The 20,139-nt window shown below is 39.9% G+C and overlaps 1 protein-coding gene across 7 annotated transcripts in view; it reads left to right on the forward strand.

The window, feature by feature from the left end:
- Nucleotides 1-20,139, forward strand: part of AKAP11 (A-kinase anchoring protein 11) — a 62,100-nt gene that overhangs the window by 8,809 nt on the left and 33,152 nt on the right. For 4 of the 7 annotated variants that reach the window (XM_090025137.1, XM_090025129.1, XM_090025147.1 and 1 more), the window contains exons 2-6: nt 571-678; nt 11,681-11,797; nt 15,296-15,340; nt 18,113-18,247; nt 19,668-19,932. In XM_090025137.1, coding sequence (XP_089881263.1) covers nt 619-678; nt 11,681-11,797; nt 15,296-15,340; nt 18,113-18,247; nt 19,668-19,932 — 622 coding nt within the window. In that variant the 5' untranslated portion in view covers nt 571-618. Of the gene's footprint in view, nt 1-570; nt 679-1,501; nt 1,640-11,680; nt 11,798-12,207; nt 12,326-13,601; nt 13,787-15,295; nt 15,341-18,112; nt 18,248-19,667; nt 19,933-20,139 lie in introns of those variants that run through there. The other 3 variants (XM_090025175.1, XM_090025156.1, XM_090025183.1) reach the window with 3 other exon arrangements.

Raw genomic sequence — 20,139 nt, forward strand, 5'->3', positions numbered from 1 at the left:
TTGTGCCCGAAACCTTGCACTTAAAGAATTTTTTTTGCAAAAATCTTGTTGGTCTAATAAAAGATATCTCTACTATGAGTCCTGATTGTCTTTTCCTCTAGGCCAGTATGACACTTAGGCTGAAAGAATCCCATGTGCCAGTACAGGTTAAGCAACCTGGATACTTGGGGGCTACTTTTTTTTAAATCCAAAAATTAGGGATTTTGTTAAATTAGAGAAAACCAGGATCCCCGGTAATGACTAGTAAATTTCACTGCTGTTAATCAGTAGAGTAGTAAAGTGAAACATTCAAGAAAAGTAAAACTTCTTCCACTTGTCCCTCCCACTGTTGGCCAGAGAGGATAAATATTTTGTTTAAATGATGTTTTTCAGGCTCACTATTTTCATGGTCCATTAACTCTAAACTTTACAACAGCACATTTTTTAAGAGTAAAAATGAATGGGATGCTAACTGTTTACATTTGTTCAGTTTTAACATACCTTACTGTATCACAAAATTGTGGAATTGTTCTGTATATACAAGGTATATTCAAAGTGTAAAGTGATTATGTGATAAATATTTTTATGTAGGCGTTTTGGGGCTGATCTCCTTCGCTGAAAACTAAGATCAACAAAACCATGGATACTTATACCAGAGCTCGAAGCAGTCATATGAAGCCTAGAGTATTTGTGAAAAAGGTAAAGCTTAAATCCTTGTATATACCTAATTTTGAGAGTTATGTTGAACAGAGTGAGCTATCAGATGTAATAAATTTAATTTTTTTTATTTCTTTAGTAGTTGCCAAATGTTTTTGGCACCAAGTAACTATCAGGTTACTTAATACTTTGTTATATTTATAGTCAAATGAAACACTGTTCACTATATTGAAGATGGAAAACTGAATGATTTAGGTATAGGATATAGTGAGCCCATATTTTATTTTATTTCCTGTTTTATATATTTTCTATGATTTCTATGAAATCAAGGAGCAGTTTTTCAGAAAAATTAAAAATGATATTTAAGCAAGCATCTAATGATTGTATATCAACATATTAACCTATTTAATGGACCTAAATTTTTGATTCTCAACTAGTAATATATTAGTCAATATACAATTTCATACCACAAATGAAAGTATATGTATATTGCTTACATTTGGATATTATTTTGTGACATTTGTATTAAAGATGCATGACCTGTCCTATATGCTGTAAGTGTATTTGTGCTACTTGCACAAAGAATAAGGGCGGAAATCCCTGTTAATTTTTTATTCTTCAAATTCATATTGCTTCACTTTTATTGATTTGTATTATATTTGTTCAATTTTACTTTTGTTTAAATTAGTAGAATGTGTAATTTCATTGCATGTCTTTACTAATAACCATATATCCTTAAAATTTATTATTATACAATGTATAATCCTGTTGTTAATTCTCCTGGATCATTTTAGTGCAAGCTGTAAATAAACTTTAATGATCTTAGAAAAAAAGACATGTTGATTAAAAATCTATTCCATCCCAGTTACTTGACTGAGTTATGGTCAGACTTCCATGGATTTCTGCTAAGCAATCCTTCTGTGAAAAATGAGTCCTGCATATCCTATAGAGAGTACTTTTGACAACCTGAAGCCTACTCAACCCAACCCCTCCCCCCTTTTAGGTATGATGTTTAACCATTTTAATAGGATGTTTAATCAATTTAATTGTATTCAGTTGTCTATTTTTCATCAAACCGATTTCATAGTTTGTAGGGTCGGAAGGGACCTGAGCAGATCATCTAGTCCGACCCCCTGCCATGGCAGGAAAGAGTACTGGGGTCAAATGACCCCAGCAAGATGTGCATCTAACCTCCTCTTAAACACCCCCAGGGCAGGAGCCTGCACCACTTCTCTTGGAAGCTGGTTCCGGACCCTAGCCGCCCTGACTGTGAAGTAGCACCTCCTGATATCTAACCTAAGCCTACCCTCTGCCAGCTTGTGACCGTTATTCCTGGTCACTCCTGGCAGTGCTCGGGGAAACAGTGACTTCCCCAATGCCTGCTGATCCCCCTGACTAGTTTATAACAAGCCACTAGATCCCCTCTCAGCCTTCTCTTGTGGAGGCTGAATAGGTTCACGTCTCGCAGCCTGTCCTCATAGAGCCTGCCCTGTTGTCCCCTGATCATACGAGTGGCCCTCCTCTGGACCCTTTCCATGCTGTCCACATCCCTCTTGAAGTGCGGCACCCAGAATTGGACGCAATACTCCAGCTGCGGCCTGACCAGTGCCTCATAGAGGGGGAGGATCACCTCCTTGGACCTGCTCGAGATGCATCTGTGGATGCATGCCAAGGTGCGGTTGGCCTTCCTTACTGCTTCTCCACACTGCCGGCCCATGTTCATCTTGGAGTCAGTGATGACCCCCAGATTCCTTTCCGCCTCCGTGCTGATAAGAGGGGAGTTCCCCAACCTGTAGGTATGGTGCCTGTTGTTCCTCCCGAGGTGCATCACAACACTTGTCTGTGTTGAAACCCATCCTATTCTCGTCCGCCCACCCTTGTAACCTGTCGAGGTCTGATTGTAGCCTGTTGCATCCTTCCAATGTACCCACGTCCCCCCACATCTTCGTGTCATCAGCAGATTTGAACAGGGTGCTTTTTACCCCCTCATCCAAATCGCTGATGAAGATGTTGAACAGTGCGGGCCCGAGGACCGAGCCCTGCGGAACCCCACTGCCCACGTCCTTCCAGGTTGAGAAGGACCCATCCACTACCACCCTCTGGGTGCAGCCCTCCAGCCAGTTGGCGACCCATTTGACTGTGTGGGTGTCTACACCACAGCCCCCCAGTTTCTTACTGAGAACAGGGTGAGAGACAGTGTCAAAAGCCTTCCGGAAGTCCAGGAAGATTATATCCACTGCTACCCCTCATGTAACGATCTGGTGATCTGATCGTAAAAGGCCACCAGGTTGGTCTGACAGGACCTTCCACTGATGAACCCGTGTTGGTTGCCCCTAAGCATGCAGTCTCCTGCTGGCCCCTCCTGGATGTGTGCCAGCATAATTTTCTCAAACAGCTTGCCTAGGATCGAGGTGAGACTAATCGGCCTATAGTTTCCTGGGTCCTCCTTCCTGCCTTTTTTGAAGATGGGGACCACGTTGGCCCTCTTCCAGTCCTCCGGCACCTCACCAGAGCACCACGAGTGCTTGTAAAGTTGTGCCAGGGGACTTGCAATGACCTCGGCCAGTTCCTTTAGAACTCTAGGGTGGAGATCATCCAGGCCGGCTGACTTGAATACGTCCAACCCCTCCAGAAGCTCCCTAACTAAATCCTCGCTAACCCGTGGCCCAGGAGTGCCTCCCCCGGGGCCCGAGGGGATCCCAGCAGGGAGGTGGCTGTTCTGATCCCTGCTTAGGAAGACGGAGGCAAACATGTTAGCTTTGCCGTCTGGTGTGATTTTTTTTTTTTATGTCCCCATCCCTGGGCTCCCTAGACAAGACACTCTCATGGCTCTGTCCTGCACTCTGCCCTGGCTGCAGCCCATGTCCCTGCCCCATTACTCCCTCCCTCACCATGGGGGCCTTGATCTGCTCTTCATCCTCCTAAAAACAAGAAAAAAATATAATGGCATACGTGAGCTGAAACTTTGAGGCAGAAGGGGTACACTTGTTAAAAAAGGTTGAAAACCCCTGACTTAGGGGATAACATACTTCAATTTTTTTCAACTTCTTTAGACCCTCAATTGGATTAAAAATATTGCAGTTTAGGTCATAACAAAGGAATTGATTTATCTATTTTATATATAAATATATTTAGATCTTACTGCTTTAGAGTAATACACTGTTCTGTTGTATTTTTATTGATATTACTATCTTACACACTTACAGAGAACCATGAAAAGCAGAGCAAGATAAATATTGTTTTTCCTATGGAATCATCATAAAATATACTCTGTTCTGTTGGGTGCCTTTTCTCTTCTTAGAATTATCCACCGAATAGATTTTGTAGACCTAGCTAGAAGCCATCAGAATATCCAGCATTATATTACTGGTGCTTGTTTTCTGTAAGTCACCAAGTGTTCCTTGGCCATAGTTGAAAGATTTCTGGTATAAAATGGTAACAGCTACATAGAAAATTAGGGTCAGAAGAGACCTCAGGAGGTCATGTATGTCTGTTCCTGATGAACGCTAAAGTGTAATTGATGTGAGTCTTGCCTCAATTTAAATAATCAATTAGTCTTGTACAGTTATCACCTTCTCTGTAAAGTTTTCCTTTTTTTTTTCTAATAAGGCAGTCTTTGCTCTTCAGCAGGCTGGCTGAAGACTGCTAGGACCCTTCCTGATGCAGTATTCTTCATACCCGTGCTCTCACCTGCCAGGACTTGCTGATAAGGGAGAAACGAAGAAATGTTTGGGCATGTAGCTTCTTGCACAGTTGGTCCTTATGTCTGCCTTAGTACAGTGAGGGCTCCGCCATCCCCTGTACCCTCTCCTGTTCTACTGGGTGTTAACTTATAGTTCATATAATCTGCCAGAGTCTATCAGAGTCCTTTCTATGCCTCTGACTCAAATAAATCACCACCAACTTAGTCCTGGTTAGCCTCCATCAGGGCTTTAGAAAATGAACTGACTTGTGTTTAAACAGCCTCCCAGCTTATGTGGAGATAGTTACTCTTTGCTATCACTCTGTGTCTAGGAGGGTTCTTCCCCTCTTCCCAGGTGGCAAAAACAAAGTTAACTTATCTCTGTCCTTCTATTCAGGTCTTTATGGTACCTCCTTCTCAGTCCTTATCACCAGCTGAGGCTTCAGGTTACCCAGAAGCTGTTTTGTCTTGGCTTCTTCCTTGTCAGCTCTCTCACTAGAGCTCACTTCCTGAAGAGCTTCATTGCAGCCTCCTGGATGCTCTCAGGCTTTCCTGCTCTCAACCTGTTAGATTCAGGTACTTCCAATTCTGGTTGTTCCCCTTTTGTTGCTCTGAATCTGTTATTATAGCAGAGCTCATGTTCCTTCCTCCTCCCCTCTGGAAACACTGTGAGAAGAAGGATTCCTGTGTGACTTTGTGTAGTTTGGTTACGGGACAGCTGCTTGCAAGCACCCTTCCAACCCTGGTGTCTTACTCTCTGCCACTGGTGTCTCTTCTCTTGCCTTACAATCTAGTCAAATCCCCTGCTTAAAACAGGGCCATCCACAACTAGCTCATTCCAGCCAAAGTTTGTCTAGTTGGGTTCTGAGAACATCCAAGGATGGAGATTGTATCACTTCTCTAGGTAACCTGTTCCAGTGTTTCCCTACCCTCCTAGTGAGAGAATTTTCCTGATCTCTAACCTGAGTTTCCCTTGTTGCAACTTAAGACTGTTGCTCCTTTTTCATCCATCTGCCATCACTGAGAACAGTTTAGCTCTATCCTCTGTTGAATCCCCCTTCACATAGTTGAAGGGTGCTGTTAAATCCCCTCTGTCTTCTCTTTTCTAGACTAAGTAAGCCCAGTTCCTTCAGCTTGTCCTCAGAAATCTATGAAATCTATCTATGAAGTCAGGGGCAGGCATAATATGGACTGTGGGTCATATTTGAATCTGACTGTGGGTCAGAAATTTAATATTTATCTTCCCCTGGCTGCCTGTCAAAGATGGCAAGGCAGCAGGGGTAGTAAGACCCAGGGGGAACTGACGGTGGGACCCAGCAGCTGCAGCAGCAGCATGGCCTGCCCAGCTCCGCCTTCCCCAACCCCCTTCCCCAATCCCTAGCTGGAAGCCCCTGCCTCCACCCCACATACCCGCACACCCTCAGTCCCTCACAAACTTATACCCACCCACCTCTCCACCCATACCCCCACTCTGACACTGTATACAAAAGTAAGACTTCATTTTAAGTTATTATACAATTACCTCTAAGTTCACTACACAAACGCATGTAGATCAGGACAAAAATATTATTTGAAATCAAATTATGTTGATATTAGATGTTTGATTTTTAGAATATAGTTTGTTTTTTTTCTGGTTTGGAGGTGGCAACCCCCCTTGCTGAAAGGAGTACTTCTTGGAGGGCAAGGGGAGGGACTTTTGGTGACAAGGGTCAGGGGTTAGGGGGTGGGACTTCTGGTCCCAAGTTGGTGATTAGGGGGTCAAGGGGCAAGGGTAACCTTGCGGTCCTTGATAGCTTGCCAAAACTTGGTAAGCAGCCCTCCATCTGAAATAATTGCCCATAAGTCATGTCCTCAGCCCCCGCAACCATGTTTGTTGCCCTCTGCTGGACTGTCTCCAATTTGTCCACATCTTTTCTGTGATGGGGGGGCCACAACTGAACACAGTACTTCAGATGTGGCTGCACAAGTGTGGAATAGAGGGATAGAATCCTACTAAGCACAGTTTGTAAGCAAGCAGCATATTCTTTCATTTCGTTGTGATGCAAGGCTCCATGGTCTTTGTTTTTAAACATTTAACAAATTTTAAAGCTGAATTTATGTTTCAGAGTATGTATTGCTTTACGAGAAAAGCCACTTCCAAAAGCTTGTTTAACTGTTAAATTCCTTATGTGGGGGTTTTCAAGTTGAATGGTCAGTGAATTTTAGTAGACTTTGGCCACCTTTCTTTTATTAACCCCCTTTTAAAAAAATATAAAGTTTCCATTCTGTAGACTTGTAGGAAGAGATTCTTAAAGAGCTAAACAAAGTGCAGTGATTTCTTCCCCAGTCTGCATGTAATCTGAAAAAGTACCTCTGAGTAGTTTACATAATTTGAAGCAAAGCACTGCTGACTTTAATCCTTTCTATTGAATTTGAAACTATGTCATGAAATTCTATGTTTTCATGCAGTCAGATTCCTGACAATTTGTCTTCTCTATGCCTGCAGCTGCTACTTTCTCCAACTTGCCTGATGGAAGTCCTTAACTGGATTATAATGCATACTTCTTGCTTTGTTCCCTGGAGCCAGATAGCAGGGTGAATGAAGTCCCTTACCTTTCCTTTTCTGTTGATTCACTAGTAACGGTCTGGCTTTCCTTTTGTGAAGGCTTGGCTTGGATTGTTATTGGCAGTCCATAATGAGTGGTGGTAACTGAGGAACAAGTTAACAAAACGTTATATGGGAATATGTTACAAGAGGAGAACTAACTTGTGTGAGTTTAGTCCAGTTTGAGTAGAAATCTTTCTTTCACTGGCCTTAAAGTGCAAGTGAGAGGATTTAGACAAATTTCTGATTTAGGCAAATCTCTTCACACACTATGTTTTGCAGCAGTGCATGTCGTTTCCCCTTTCTCATCCTGGTTTTCTCACAGTCCAATGCAGTAATGCTCTTTGTTGCCTTCTGTCTCAAAAGATAGACTCTTAGTCCTCAGTTGTAATATTTTTTTCCTTCCTCCTATATGGTCTTGTCTGTATCTCCAACTCGCTACAGAAAACCATTTTCAGTATTTTAGAGTTTGACATTTGAAAAGTGCAGCCAGCCCAGCATGGATGACAGATGTTAAGATTTGCTTCTGCTGTTGGCATATTGGCTCATTTTAATACTTCGCTGTTGGATAATCTGTCCCTCCATAAAATAAGACAGATTTGATGACAGTAGTGATTTTGCACAGAGTCAAGTTTCTGAATGTAACATTGGTTTTAAAGGCAAAAGTTTCAAAAGTTGAACAAAAGTGAGCATCTGGCTAGCATGTTGATGCCCTGTTGACACCAAGTTCTGCTTTGCCAGTGTCCAAAAATGAGCTAACTACTTGATTAAGTTCATTAACTCTGTATAAGTTCTCCCCAAATATGGAAGCTGCTTGATTACTTTCAAAGGAGCATTCTTGCTTAAAAGTAATAGGCTAATGGAAAAATGATTTGCTGATTACAGTTTTTTTTGTCTGACTTTTTAAAAAAAATTGTCAGCTATTGTGATGCTTCAAAGGAGTTTTTTCAGTAGCTAGAAAAGGTTTGATCATCTCTATTACAAAAGAAGCCAGTTACATAAGTTTTCATTTGAATAATGTATTTGTAAAATTAGACCATTGTTAACTTGAAGATATTCTGACCATCCTACCTAGTGTCATTAGGGAATCTATAAAATTGTTAATGTTGGAGCCATCCACAGCTGGGGAAGCTGGGAAGAAGAAAAGTAGTTGGACTGTGGAGGAGGGAGGAAGAAGGAAGGACTGTGCAGATGTGCAACAAGTCTAGAGAAAAAAAACTTCACAGCATATGTGAGGAGAGAAGAATTGGCAGAAATAGATTAAATGAATAGCTAAACAGGGCAGTGTGACTTACTACTTTCAAAAGGCCAAAACTTTTATTACATTAAATACAATTGAATGTATCCTGTTTGCCACCAGGTACTTTTCAGCATAAATGAAGGGTGTCAGATATGGCCCATGGGCTGCATCTGGCTCACAGCGCTGCTTCTTTCTGCGTAATCTGGGGGCATGGTTAGTGGTGAGCAGGGCCTTCTGGCCAGTCCAGGGCTCTGGAACCCTAGTGGACATGGCGTTCAGTGGCAGGTATATGAGTGAAGGCTGTGCTCAAACAACTGACATGGGAGATTTGGCTTGCCCCCACCTGTGCTGCCTTTGTCACAGCAAGTAGCTACCTGCCTATGGCCACTTGCCACACTGCCACCATTGCAGTTGCTGCTGCTGGCAGTGGCTCTGTGAATTTGGCCCACTGAGGAACCCTGCAGTTTGTACGGGGCCCAGGGCAAAGGGTCAATCTCACACCCGTGACATAATTGGCTCAGTTGCTAGAGGGATTTTTTACAATTTCTAATATGAGGGAGAGTGGTGCAGAAGACAGTTGCTTTACCAAAATGTGTTCTACAAAGTGAATAGTTGTGATAATTGTGAATAATTCAAATATATATATTTAAAATGTCATTTCAATTCCACATATCAGAGCCGTGGACAAGATTGCACTTGGACTGAGAATAACATAGTAGCAAAAGTCCTAACTTGTAAACTGAGAGGCTCAGGTTCAAATTCTTGCCCTACTGACCTTTGTGACCTTGAGCAGTTTTTCTGGGGCTGGGGTAGTGCAGGTGCTCAGGTGTATCTGTATCGTTGATAGCCCAAAGGTAGCAAGTTCAAGGCCACAACAGAAGCTCTTGTAGTGCAGTCTGTCAGATGCCAGTGAATCTGCAAATTCTGCTAAATTCCATGTCACAAAGACACAAAAAAGGTAAAGCAAAACTATTTTTCTAATGCCATTGATACCAGCATTATATTGATATGATGGATGTGAAATGCATGACAATTCCAGAGTTGCCAGTACTGTGCTTCTTATGTAGCAGCAAGCAAAGTGATTTTCCTGTAGGCTATATCTATCTTTTGTCAAATGTAATTCTACAACATGAGGGCTTTTACCATGAAACAACTGTTTTTTTGATAGAAACTCAAAGATTCCGTGACTGAATTTGGTTTTATAGCACAGGGATTGTTAACTAGGGGTATGTGTACCTCTAGGGGTACTTGGTGATGTGGGGTATGTGTGCGTGGGCAGAGATGGAGCAGGGTAAGGGCAGTGGTGCCCTTCTGCAGATGGTCGTGGGGTGGGGAGGCTCGCACACGGTGGCCACCACCACCACCCACCACCCTGTGCCGCTGCCTCCCAGGAGCAGGGCCGGCAGCGGGGCGAGGGCAGCAGCGCCCCTGTGCGGGCCACACGGGTGCTGCCAGGCTGATGGCTCTGCGGGATGCCGATGGGTGGTGCATGATTGGCCAGGCATGAGGCCTGTCAGCAGGCTGTGGAGCTGCACATGCGACCGGCTTTGGGAAAGTGGGATGTGGCTATGCGGGGTGGTGGGTGGCAGTGGTGGTGCGGGGCGGTGGGGGGCAGCAGATGCCATTGCTTGCAAACCCCCTTCCTCATGTCTGGCTGCTGCCACCAGAAGGGGTACACTTGTCAAAAAAGCTTGAAAACCCCTGTTTTAGCATTTCTGTTTTTATTTCAATAGTCAATATTTCAGTAAGTTTATTTGTACATAGGCTTGATGTACATTGTACATCAACTCATTTTTCATTTCTCATTTTTGTTCTAGTACTGATATTTGAATAGTTTTGTTACTGAAGTCTGAGTTGACTTTTTTTCAAATGGCATTTTACCCCTTTCTACAACACAGAGCATAATATCATTATTTATTTATTTTGTTGTGTCTTGATTTAAAAAAAATGTTTGTAGATTGTAAATGTCTGGTATAATAAACAAGGCGCTGTTTTTCTGCGTCTTATCATTATTACATTGGTGAACTCTAGAAGCTCCTATTGGCTTTAAGGATCTGTGGCCCATAGCAGACTTTCATTTAATGGCCTGATGGAATCTGATTCCCAATCCCAATACTTGTGTGTTCTGCCACACTACACATGCATTTTGGGATCATGATCCATGGCGCCATCTGTGCTGGCAGGTTCAAAGCTGGAAGCCTAAGCTCCCTCTGCATGGCAAGGTCAAAGCCAACGAGCATATGGGGTTGTAGGCACCTGGCTTGAGCTTGTCGGGGGTGGGGGAATCCTATGTACGTCCCTCTACTTGCAGCCCAACATGTGCTGCTGTCTTCTCCCAGTGCAGAGGTCAGTTGATGGTCAGCCTAGGGACTGTCAGCATAGCATAGGGCAGCTTGATGTGCCATACATTCAACTTAAATGTGCAATGTAAACTAGCCACACACGTTATACGTTTTGTGTGGAACAGCTGCAAATGGCTTGTTTTCTCATTTTTATTATGTCATTAATTGCCTGAACATGTAGCTTGGTTACTATTTATGGCACGGTAAACACATTATCAAACCATAAATGTAATGCTTGTCAAAGCCGTATGTTTTAAAAATTTTATAACGGGTGTCAGCTCATACTTGTATCTTGCTACAAATTTAAATACCAAATTATCTCAGATACAGTATGCCCTGGAGTATAATATATACCTTGTTTTTGAAAGGCAGAATAAACTAAAGACTTTTCAGGAGTTATGGCAGTATAGAGTAAGAACAGAACTTAATCTTCAAATGCCTCCTCCTCTTCCTCCTTTTTCTTAGCTGTAGGTGAAAACCTATCTGCTCCTGAAGGCTGTTCTCCGTGGATGGATCTGTAATTTTGAAAAGAGCTTAAGAGGCTCCAGGGCTGTTAAAAAGGAGAGAAAGCAGGAGCAGCTAACAAAATTGCTCTAAGGAAGTTTAAACAGATTAGTCGAACTTCAAGAGCATTTAAAAGGGGAGACAATTGTTGACCTCTCCGTAGTAACAATCTGAACCACTAAGTCCGTTGGCTGCCTGAATAGTAATGCAACAGCTGCTGCACTGTGGAGTAGGAATCAAAGCTCCTATCCGAGACAGAAAATCAGTTTCCGTATGTAATACACACAGCCCAGTTTTTGGGAACTGATTTTTTGGGGAAAAGTGTGTTCTGTATGTGAGAATTATGGTATTTACCTTGCAAAATCCATGCTTGATTTAATACTCTTACATTTTTTTTCAGTGCTAGTCTCATAGTTCATTTCAGCTAAGAGTAGGCATTTTAGGAAAAATCAGGGTTTTTTTCTTTTTAATGGCTAGGTCTTGTTTAGAGAGGAACATAGATTTGGTAGCATGAAAATTACATGAATTCTGAATATAGATACTTAAATTAAAAATTATACCTGGGGGCCTCTATAGGCTGTAATTTAGAAAAACGTTGGTAGAAACAGCTTGTGAAAAAAATGCACCATATTAAGAAACCACAGAAGGTTTGCATCTGCTCTAGAACTATGCTTTTTTCCACTTCCTTTCAGAGTTTTGGTGAAGGTGTACTGCTCTCTGTGAAGTCACTGCTACAAAGCAGAAAAGAACTATGCAGCCTGTCAACAGAGGACTGTTTAAGCCAGAAGGAACACAACAATTATATTGAGGTTTGGCTCTACATGACCGTTTATATTTTTTCACAGATACAATGGGTGCTTTTCATTTGCAGGTGTGGAATTGGAAGCTGCAGAATAGTTCATTAGAACAAGATTGCAAACTTGCTTCCTGCAAGTACATTCTTCATTCTCTGTTGTCATCTCTAAGTAACTGGAGAGTAGCTAAAAAGGTGGAGTATGGTGAAGTTGACTAAAAGAGGAAACTTTTTCTGCTTTTGGCTTTTTTGAGAAATAACATATAGTCTAAAAATCTATGAATAAATGATGCATTTGGTAACTAATTAAAACGGATACAAGGTTCTCGTGATGTTGAAACCTTGTATTGGGGGTTTATAAATTCTGTTAATTTACTGAAGTTTTCCTACATTTCAAAGTCTAATGCATCTTTATGTACAATTCAGGGGTGCCCAACTCAAATAAGTTGCCAGGCTGTGAGTGGCTAAATCCTGGCAGCATTAATTCCTTTGCTGCTGATGCTGACACAGCAACACTGACAGCTGTGGCAAGAAGGGCCTGCAGGTAAGATCTGGGCTTCTTGCACGCTGTATCTGAACTTTGGGGTTCTTGCCATGTTTGCTGGTTCTGCTATGTCTGCCAGTGACAAAGGAGTTAATGTTGTCACCATTGCCACAGATTGACCACTTGTGGGCTTCATGCCCTGATGTACATTAAACATTTCCTACAGTGAATAAATTATTTTCTCTAAAATAATTCTGAACTAAATTGTTTCATTTCTCCGATTAACTAAGATTACTGAATTATATTGCTTTAGGAAATTAAAAAGATAATATCATGGTTGACCCTTTTATAACTTTAATAAAACAATTATGTGGTCTGCGTAGACACTGAGGGTGTAGTCATGCTGTCTGATACCCTTAGGCCTTAAACCTAGCTAGCAGGGAGACTTGCAGGATGAGACCACTATTTCAGATTACTCAGAATCCCATCAAAGGTGAGGGTCTTCTGTTTAGTATATTTCTAAATTGCTGTTGTAGGTGGCTTAGTAACATGTGTATGTTGACAAAAATAATAAACTATGTGCATATTTCCTTCTATTATACTCCTAAAAGTCAGGTAAATGAAAATTCGGAAAAGATCAATTTAGTTTACAATAAGCAATATCATGCTTGAAATGAGCTTGTCCTATGTATATCTCTCTGTAATTTTCTTGCAAAATGTGGGTTTTTTTAGTTGTTTTACATGAAATCAGAACTTGAGTTTCATATCTCAGGTTGATTTGTTTATAATGTACAGGTACAGGCATTTTTCTAAAATAGGTCTGTATGTTACCAGCACTGTCTACAGAGTCCATGTGCATTACAAATGCATTTTAAAAAGTGGTTTTGCTGTTTTTTCTCTCAGTATTAGTTTATAATTTCATTTGTCTTGACCGTTTTTAATATCTAAATAGGTATCTGACATTTTAAAAATGAGTTTCCGGTCACAGAAGCTTTGACTTGATAGGCGAAGAGGTCTTATTTTCAGATTAGTTGCTAACTGACCTCTGAAAGCAGTCTAATATTATTAGTAGGATTAGTAGCACCACCTGTTAAATTGCATGACACTTATCATAACTGTTTTTAGCTGTTTGAAAATTTGCCAAGGTTCAGTCATGTGAGCTGAAACTTTCCATGCTAGACATCTCTTGTAAGATTTCAAAACGAACTAATTTACTTGTTTCTGAATTAATAAAAACTAGGTGGGTTTGCCCAGTTTAAAAAATATATCCTTTTCTTGTGAATGTGTATTGATACAGTCTTTAAATATACAGTCACATACTATTTTTTTTCCACAGGACTCCTGCCTCATTCAGTTTACAGGCTTGTAGTAAACATGGCTCTTTATAGGATGCCTGCCTCATTTGTTGCAGAACTTGGAAGATGTATTGAATGAGGCAGGGGACTGGAGGAAGAGAAAAGATGGTCTCACAGTTAAGACAGTTGCATGCTGCGCTGGATGGTTGGATTCTTTCTAGAGCTGGTCAGAATGTTTTTGATGTTTTCTTTCTTACTGAAATACGATTCTATTTTACAGAAAAGTTTTGAAAAGCTTTGTTTTCAAAATTTTAACAACTCAAAATTTTATCACGAAACAGAATTGTCATTCTCTGACTAGCTGTCATTGTCAGTGTGCTTTATGATGTTAGCCACATTGTTAGCAGAATCTTTTCCTGTGGTCAGTAATTGCACTTCACATTTTCTTAGTGCTTAGCTTGAGACCCCATCTTGAACCAGATTTTCTTGGGGTCTGGCTTGCAAAAGGAGTGAGTAACTGTAATTAAAGTTAATGGGACTTTTGCTTTGAATATACGGAGTGCTGCTATATAATCTACAGTACTCAGAAAAGTACATCCTGAGGCTTTCAAATTGTAGAATTCCAAATTAGTGAATATTTTTAACCGTAATCTCTGTCTCTCACATACCCATCTAAAAATGGGGATAATGCTGCCTCACCTTTTATTCAGACTCTGCTCTGAAAATCCAGCAAAGTAAGCCTGTTGTCACATATTGAAGAAACAGAGGATAAAACAAAGTATTGAATAGTGACTAAAGTGAGCAACCATCTGCCCTGTGCACTAAATGAGGCAAGGTTCCTATGGAAAAAATTGTATGTGATCACATAAACAATGACTGTGTCATAATTCATATATACAAGAGGGCTGAATTAGGACTTCACAGACAGCCTGGATGTTGCTGTTTTCTAACTTTTGGCCATTTAATTTGCTACCTTCTAATATTAAGTGTTCTGTAATTAAATGTACCTCAGAGTACTAATATATTGTAGTCTGTGTATAGCAATTACAAAATTTAAAGAAGATTATATATGCTCTTGCAATATTGCAGAATTGCTGCCTTCATCGCAACTTGGACTCGAATATTAAAACTTCTGTGTTATATCAGGACAGTAAATAAGACTTGCTTTCAATTCTTCTCGTCTTTAAGTCCGACAGCCTCCCAGTTGTTAGATAAGAGCAAGAGTTTAGTGTTGGAATAATCTCTTCACTTTTTTTATTCCTAAGATTAGGAGGTACATACACTTTCTGTGTATACAAAATGCTTATTGCCATGCAAGTCTATGTGGATTTGAGGTATCTGTACTTCTTTCCTTTAGGGATCTTTGCCCATGGAGATTATCAGGCAGCCTTTTTGAAACCTGAATTATTTTTATTCAATATTTAGAAAAAGCATTACAGAAATTTAGAGAATCTAAATTTATATTTATATCTAGTCTAAGTTCATTTTACATTTCCCTTCAAATCAAATTACAAAGGCTTGCCATGTCAGATATCCATTCTTTATTATTACAGGAACAGAACCAACATACCTTCCAGCAAATGAAGGTACTCTAGGTAGAATGGCTCATGACTACAGCAGAATGAAGCTTTACGCAAAGAGTCTATTGAATTTTAATAGCCTCCTCCGTAATTAGAGAACTAATAGGTGGTTTCTGGATCTTGACTTCTAAACTATTTGTATGTTTGTTCTTCAGATCACATTTGTAGGTTTTACTGAAGAGACTGATGGTCATATGCAGGTAATGCATATTTAAGATAACGATTTCATTTCTTCAGTGAGGTCTGAGATGATTAGAAAACATGTTTTTTGTTGTTGTTTTTTTGCTGGGGAAATCTTGGAGCTTTTCTTGAAGAACATGTCTTGGATTAGATTGTTTAAAATAAACAGTCTGTTTTAAACATTGCTGTTAAGGTTTATAAACTTTTATTTTACTGCAGACTTCTATCCTTTGTATTAAGCTGGATATAGGGTACTCTATTGCCACGTGAAAAAATGCCATTTTAAATCAAATTGAGTTCTGGCCAAACAGTTTGCTTTTTGAAATATCTGTGAAACACTTTGAAATCTCTTAAGCTATTTTTCATCTGGGTGATAAAGCAACAACTGCTTACAAAACAAATTTTAGCAAAGTCCCATTTAACTGTAAAAAGGTAGTGATTTAAACCATCTCTTCTCTTACCAAGAAGCCCACAGACCAAAGCAACATAAATTTGCTTACCTCTTTGGCAGATGGCAGCATCCTCTGAGAAGCTGCAACAGGAGATGGCTCTTAGCCCAGCTTCTGGAATAGGTGTCTATTTAAGCCCTCAAGAAGCCAGAATAGCAGAGGAATAGGTACCTGCATTTTTTCTCAGTTCTCTGAGATCTGCAAGACTGAGGTTAAATCCTCTGACAGTGTGGCGCTCCATTTCCCACATAATCTGAAATAGTCTATGCAAGTATGGACTTGTGGAGTTTCTGCATGTCTAGTAGTGTCAGGCCTTTATGTTCCTATATATAGAAATAATTATAGGTGAACGATGTTTGGTTGAACTATAGAAGTGATATCAAATTTAATTGAACCAGTACAGCTCTGTAAACTGCCTATTGTAAGTTTCAGATGCAAGCTGAAAATGATGTAAGCCAATTTTAAAAACAATGCAAGAACATCTATAGAATTGTAGTGATTTAACTAAATCTCTAGTCTTTAACTAAATTTCTTTAATTAGTGCCATATCTGTGAAAAGACAGCTACTCCAACTGGTTTGTAATTGCCTCTCTCATTCATCCCCGGGATATTATATGTCATGTGTAGTGCTAACATAAATTTTACCAGTACATTTCATTCAGATTCTGTAAATCTGTGAGAACTATAATTATAAAATGCTGTAATTTGGGAAGTGATGTGGAACACATCAAGCGTGACAAGTAATTACTGAACTATTGATTTCATTAGAACATTAGGGTTAATCTTTAAACCATTTTGCTCTTTGTTTACAATAAAATACAAAGGAAGCTTCAGAGCTGTAAAGCTTATCTTGTATCTTTAAACATCTTTCAGTTTCTGTGTTGATACACAAGCATTCTATTTTTCTTTCAGTATGAAAAAACAGTCTTGTTTGAGCTACACCAAGGAGGCTGCTGTTTAGGTCAGGAACCTTGAAATGACGCATCTTGTCCACAGCTAATAAAGTTCTGTGTGTGCAGGTTTCCCTCGCTTTATGTGGGTTCTGTATGAATGAATTTGCTCTTATGCAGTGACCCTTTTTATACCAAAATTCGTTATCTGTGAAGTAAATTCACTTTTATGTGATCAGTGTGGTGGAAACCCACAGTCAGCTGCTTTGTGCAGTGCATTGCGGGAATGATGCACACCAAAATATAGTCTCCTGTGTGGATCTGTGCTCCTTGCTCATTGTCTGCAATGTGTTTCTGTAATTGTCATCCCCATTATGGCTTCTAAGTGTCCCACTAGCTTATCTCCTACCCCTCTCCCTCTGCTTGTGTGTACTGTCCTTTGTTGGTGAGTACCAAAATTGTCTTGTAAAACTGGTAGAAATGAGTTGGGGGGGGGTGGTCAGTACAGTCAAAGTCTTGGAACATATCCCTATTTGTTACATTGTAAAGTGGGTTCCCTTTATGCAAATTCGAGTTATGTGCTGTTTTCCAGGAACCCATGTACAGCATAAAGCAAGGGAAACCTGTACTGTGGAAGATGTTAGTCATTAAATAGAGAGACTTTCATAGTAATAACTTACTTGCATTAAAACAGTAAGATTAACACTGAGTCTCTGCTCTGACTTGCAGTCAAAGTGCATAGCATGCTTCTGTGGGATGTCAAAGTAATAATCCTATAAGCATTCTTTTAAATATGGATCTGATCTCCGTTTTAAATATGAATCCAAACTGTTTGGGTTCTCTACATGAGGATGCATGGAATATAGAAAAAATGGAACCCGCTTTATTGTTTTGGATGTATAATGAATGAATAAAAACATTTGTTCATTAAAATTATGCCATAAAATCATAGTATAATATTAACCTTGTCTTTTGTAGGCATACTTATTCTAGCTAAGACTAATTTTTTATTGTCCAAGATCATAATTAATCATTAGTACTGGATTTTTTTTTAAATTTTGCCTGGGCACTGACCTGATAGAGCATGTGGGGATTACCAAACAGAAGAATCTTTAACATTAGCTGAAATGTTCCTATGTGTTTGCATACCTCCCAGGATTTGCAGTTGCTTTTCACTGCTCTCATGTTTCTCCTGTGTGCTTTTTAAAGCTCCTCTGAACGATGGGAGACACTGATGTTTATTTCTTCTGCTAGAGGTATCTTGAGATTTTAGTTAGAACATTATTATAAACTAGCTTTAAGGCAGGATTCTAATGTACTGTGAGAACATGGAAAAGGGAAAGGAAGAAAGTGGTGGCTGCTAATATTTCTTTAACCTTCAGTACTTAAGTATCATCATTAGCATATTAGTTTTTCACTCTGTACTTGGTGTGTTGTTTTGTATTTGAATTAGGAGTTGGCTGCTGTTTCTGCAGAACTCCCAGATGTTCTAAAATCGCTACAGCTGTGCACTCTAAATGAAAATGAAGTCATTTTTCTGAAGGATACAAATAAACCCTTGGAAAGACCTGATGTCCCACATTATCAGGTAAAAAATCTCAGTCTTTTATATATGTCACTAGAAGTATTAGTATATGTTTGGTGTTTTTTTTGAAGTTTTCTTGCGTTTAAAATGCATTACCATATAGTGCTCACAATAAACTTTTTGGGTACTACTTTCTGTGATTTAAAGTTTATGAAGTGGTGTGTGCAATGCTAGGCATTATTATTACTATCGTTATTATTATTATCATTATTATTAATAACAAAAACAATAATAATAATTGTATACATGCTTTGTTGCCTAAAGAGGTTCTGGTGACAAGTCACAAAATTGTAGGGGATGTAGGGTTCTTTATCATAGGTACTTTCCTTTTTGTCTTTTTTTTATTAAGATATTCTTTTTGCTGCTGATGTTGTAAGCACTGCACCCAGCAGGAGTATGTTTCAAACATGTCAGTAAAGTGGAAATCTAAAACATACTAGGGGCAATGCCTGTAATGCCCTTTTCTCTTCCCCTTCTCTTTGCCTCAAAAGCCTATGGGCATTGGAAGATTAGTTTTATTTCAACCAGAACTGGCAGTGCTGAATGCACTCAATTGAATGAATCAGCAGGCTAGCCACACAGCCTGTGGGCAGTGTAATCAGCCTGGCTGCATGTTAAGCTGTCCTCTGAAAAATTCCAGTTGGCCCCCTGCCTTTATTCCCCTCATGACATTCTTTTTATGCTGCCAGTTGGAAGGAAGATGAAACCGGATGAGTTAGTTTCCTCATCTCCTCTCAGGTACATTGCCAATTCCTCTGTCAAGTAGCAAGAAGAAAAAAGATTTGGGAAATGTCAGGGGTTGATACTAGATACTTCCTACATCCTCTCCAAGCATTAGGGTTACTAGAATTTGAAACTGTTTTTACTAATGATATATGATAAAGTTATTCTATCACTAGCAGGCATTAAACAGCTAGCAGGCAATAAGCTGTAGTGTTTCAATGTAACAATTTATTTGTTTTAAAGAATTTTTGCATTCAGAAGAGAGATGTGGTCTCTGGGCTGGTGGCAGTCTTTCACCTTAGCTTTACTGAGCTTGGGTAAATTACTTACATGCTGTGCCTCTGGTTCCTCATATAAAATGGAATATTGTTTGTGATATACTTTTTTTTTTAAGATCACTTTTGCTTCTGACACTTTAAATTGGGAGTGGCCAACCTGCAGCATGTATGCCACAAGTGGCACAGGCAGCCTCTGTGTGACATGCAGCAGGTCAGGGAGGGCAGGTAATACAGCTGCAGATTGGGCAGGGGAAGCGGATCTGGGTGACACTCGGGGAGGGTGTTGGGTCTGCTTTGTGGCCCGCCTTCCAAAAAGGTTAGCTCTCATTGCTTTAAATGAATCTAAGTTCACGTTATAAGTAAAAAGTATGTTGTTAAGAACTGTATAATTCTGTTCTCTTGTTCTTCTTCTCTTTTTCAAGAATCATCTTTCTGGAGTGCTTTGTGTGATGAGATTGTCTCCTTCATTTCCAAGGACTACGGTTAAATCTATATTTACCTTGCTGAGCAAATACGCTACTGGTGTAAGGTATGCAATGGAAGTGAACTCAGTACAGAAACAACATCCAGAGACATCCCATACAGAGGATGACGACACAAATCAATCAGTATCTTCAATTGAGGATGATTTTGTCACTGCTTTTGAGCATCTAGATGAAGAAGAGCCTTCAAAGACCCAGAATGCTGGTTAGTTACTATATTATATGCTGAGAGAGACTGCAACAAATGAGAGCTGCAGTCTGGGCCAAAGACTGCTTTCAATTATGTGGTAAACTTTTGAGACCTATATTCAGTAATTTTTTTAACTGATTTTCTGTTCTTAAACGGATTATCACAGAAGCAGACAATGATATCTTAAATTAAAGTTTCTGGCTTCAGTGGTGGAGGCAGAAA

Source organism: Crocodylus siamensis, chromosome 1 (assembly GCF_052110815.1).
Source record: "Crocodylus siamensis isolate JL-2025a chromosome 1, ASM5211081v1, whole genome shotgun sequence".
NCBI classification, from domain to species: domain Eukaryota; kingdom Metazoa; phylum Chordata; order Crocodylia; family Crocodylidae; genus Crocodylus; species Crocodylus siamensis.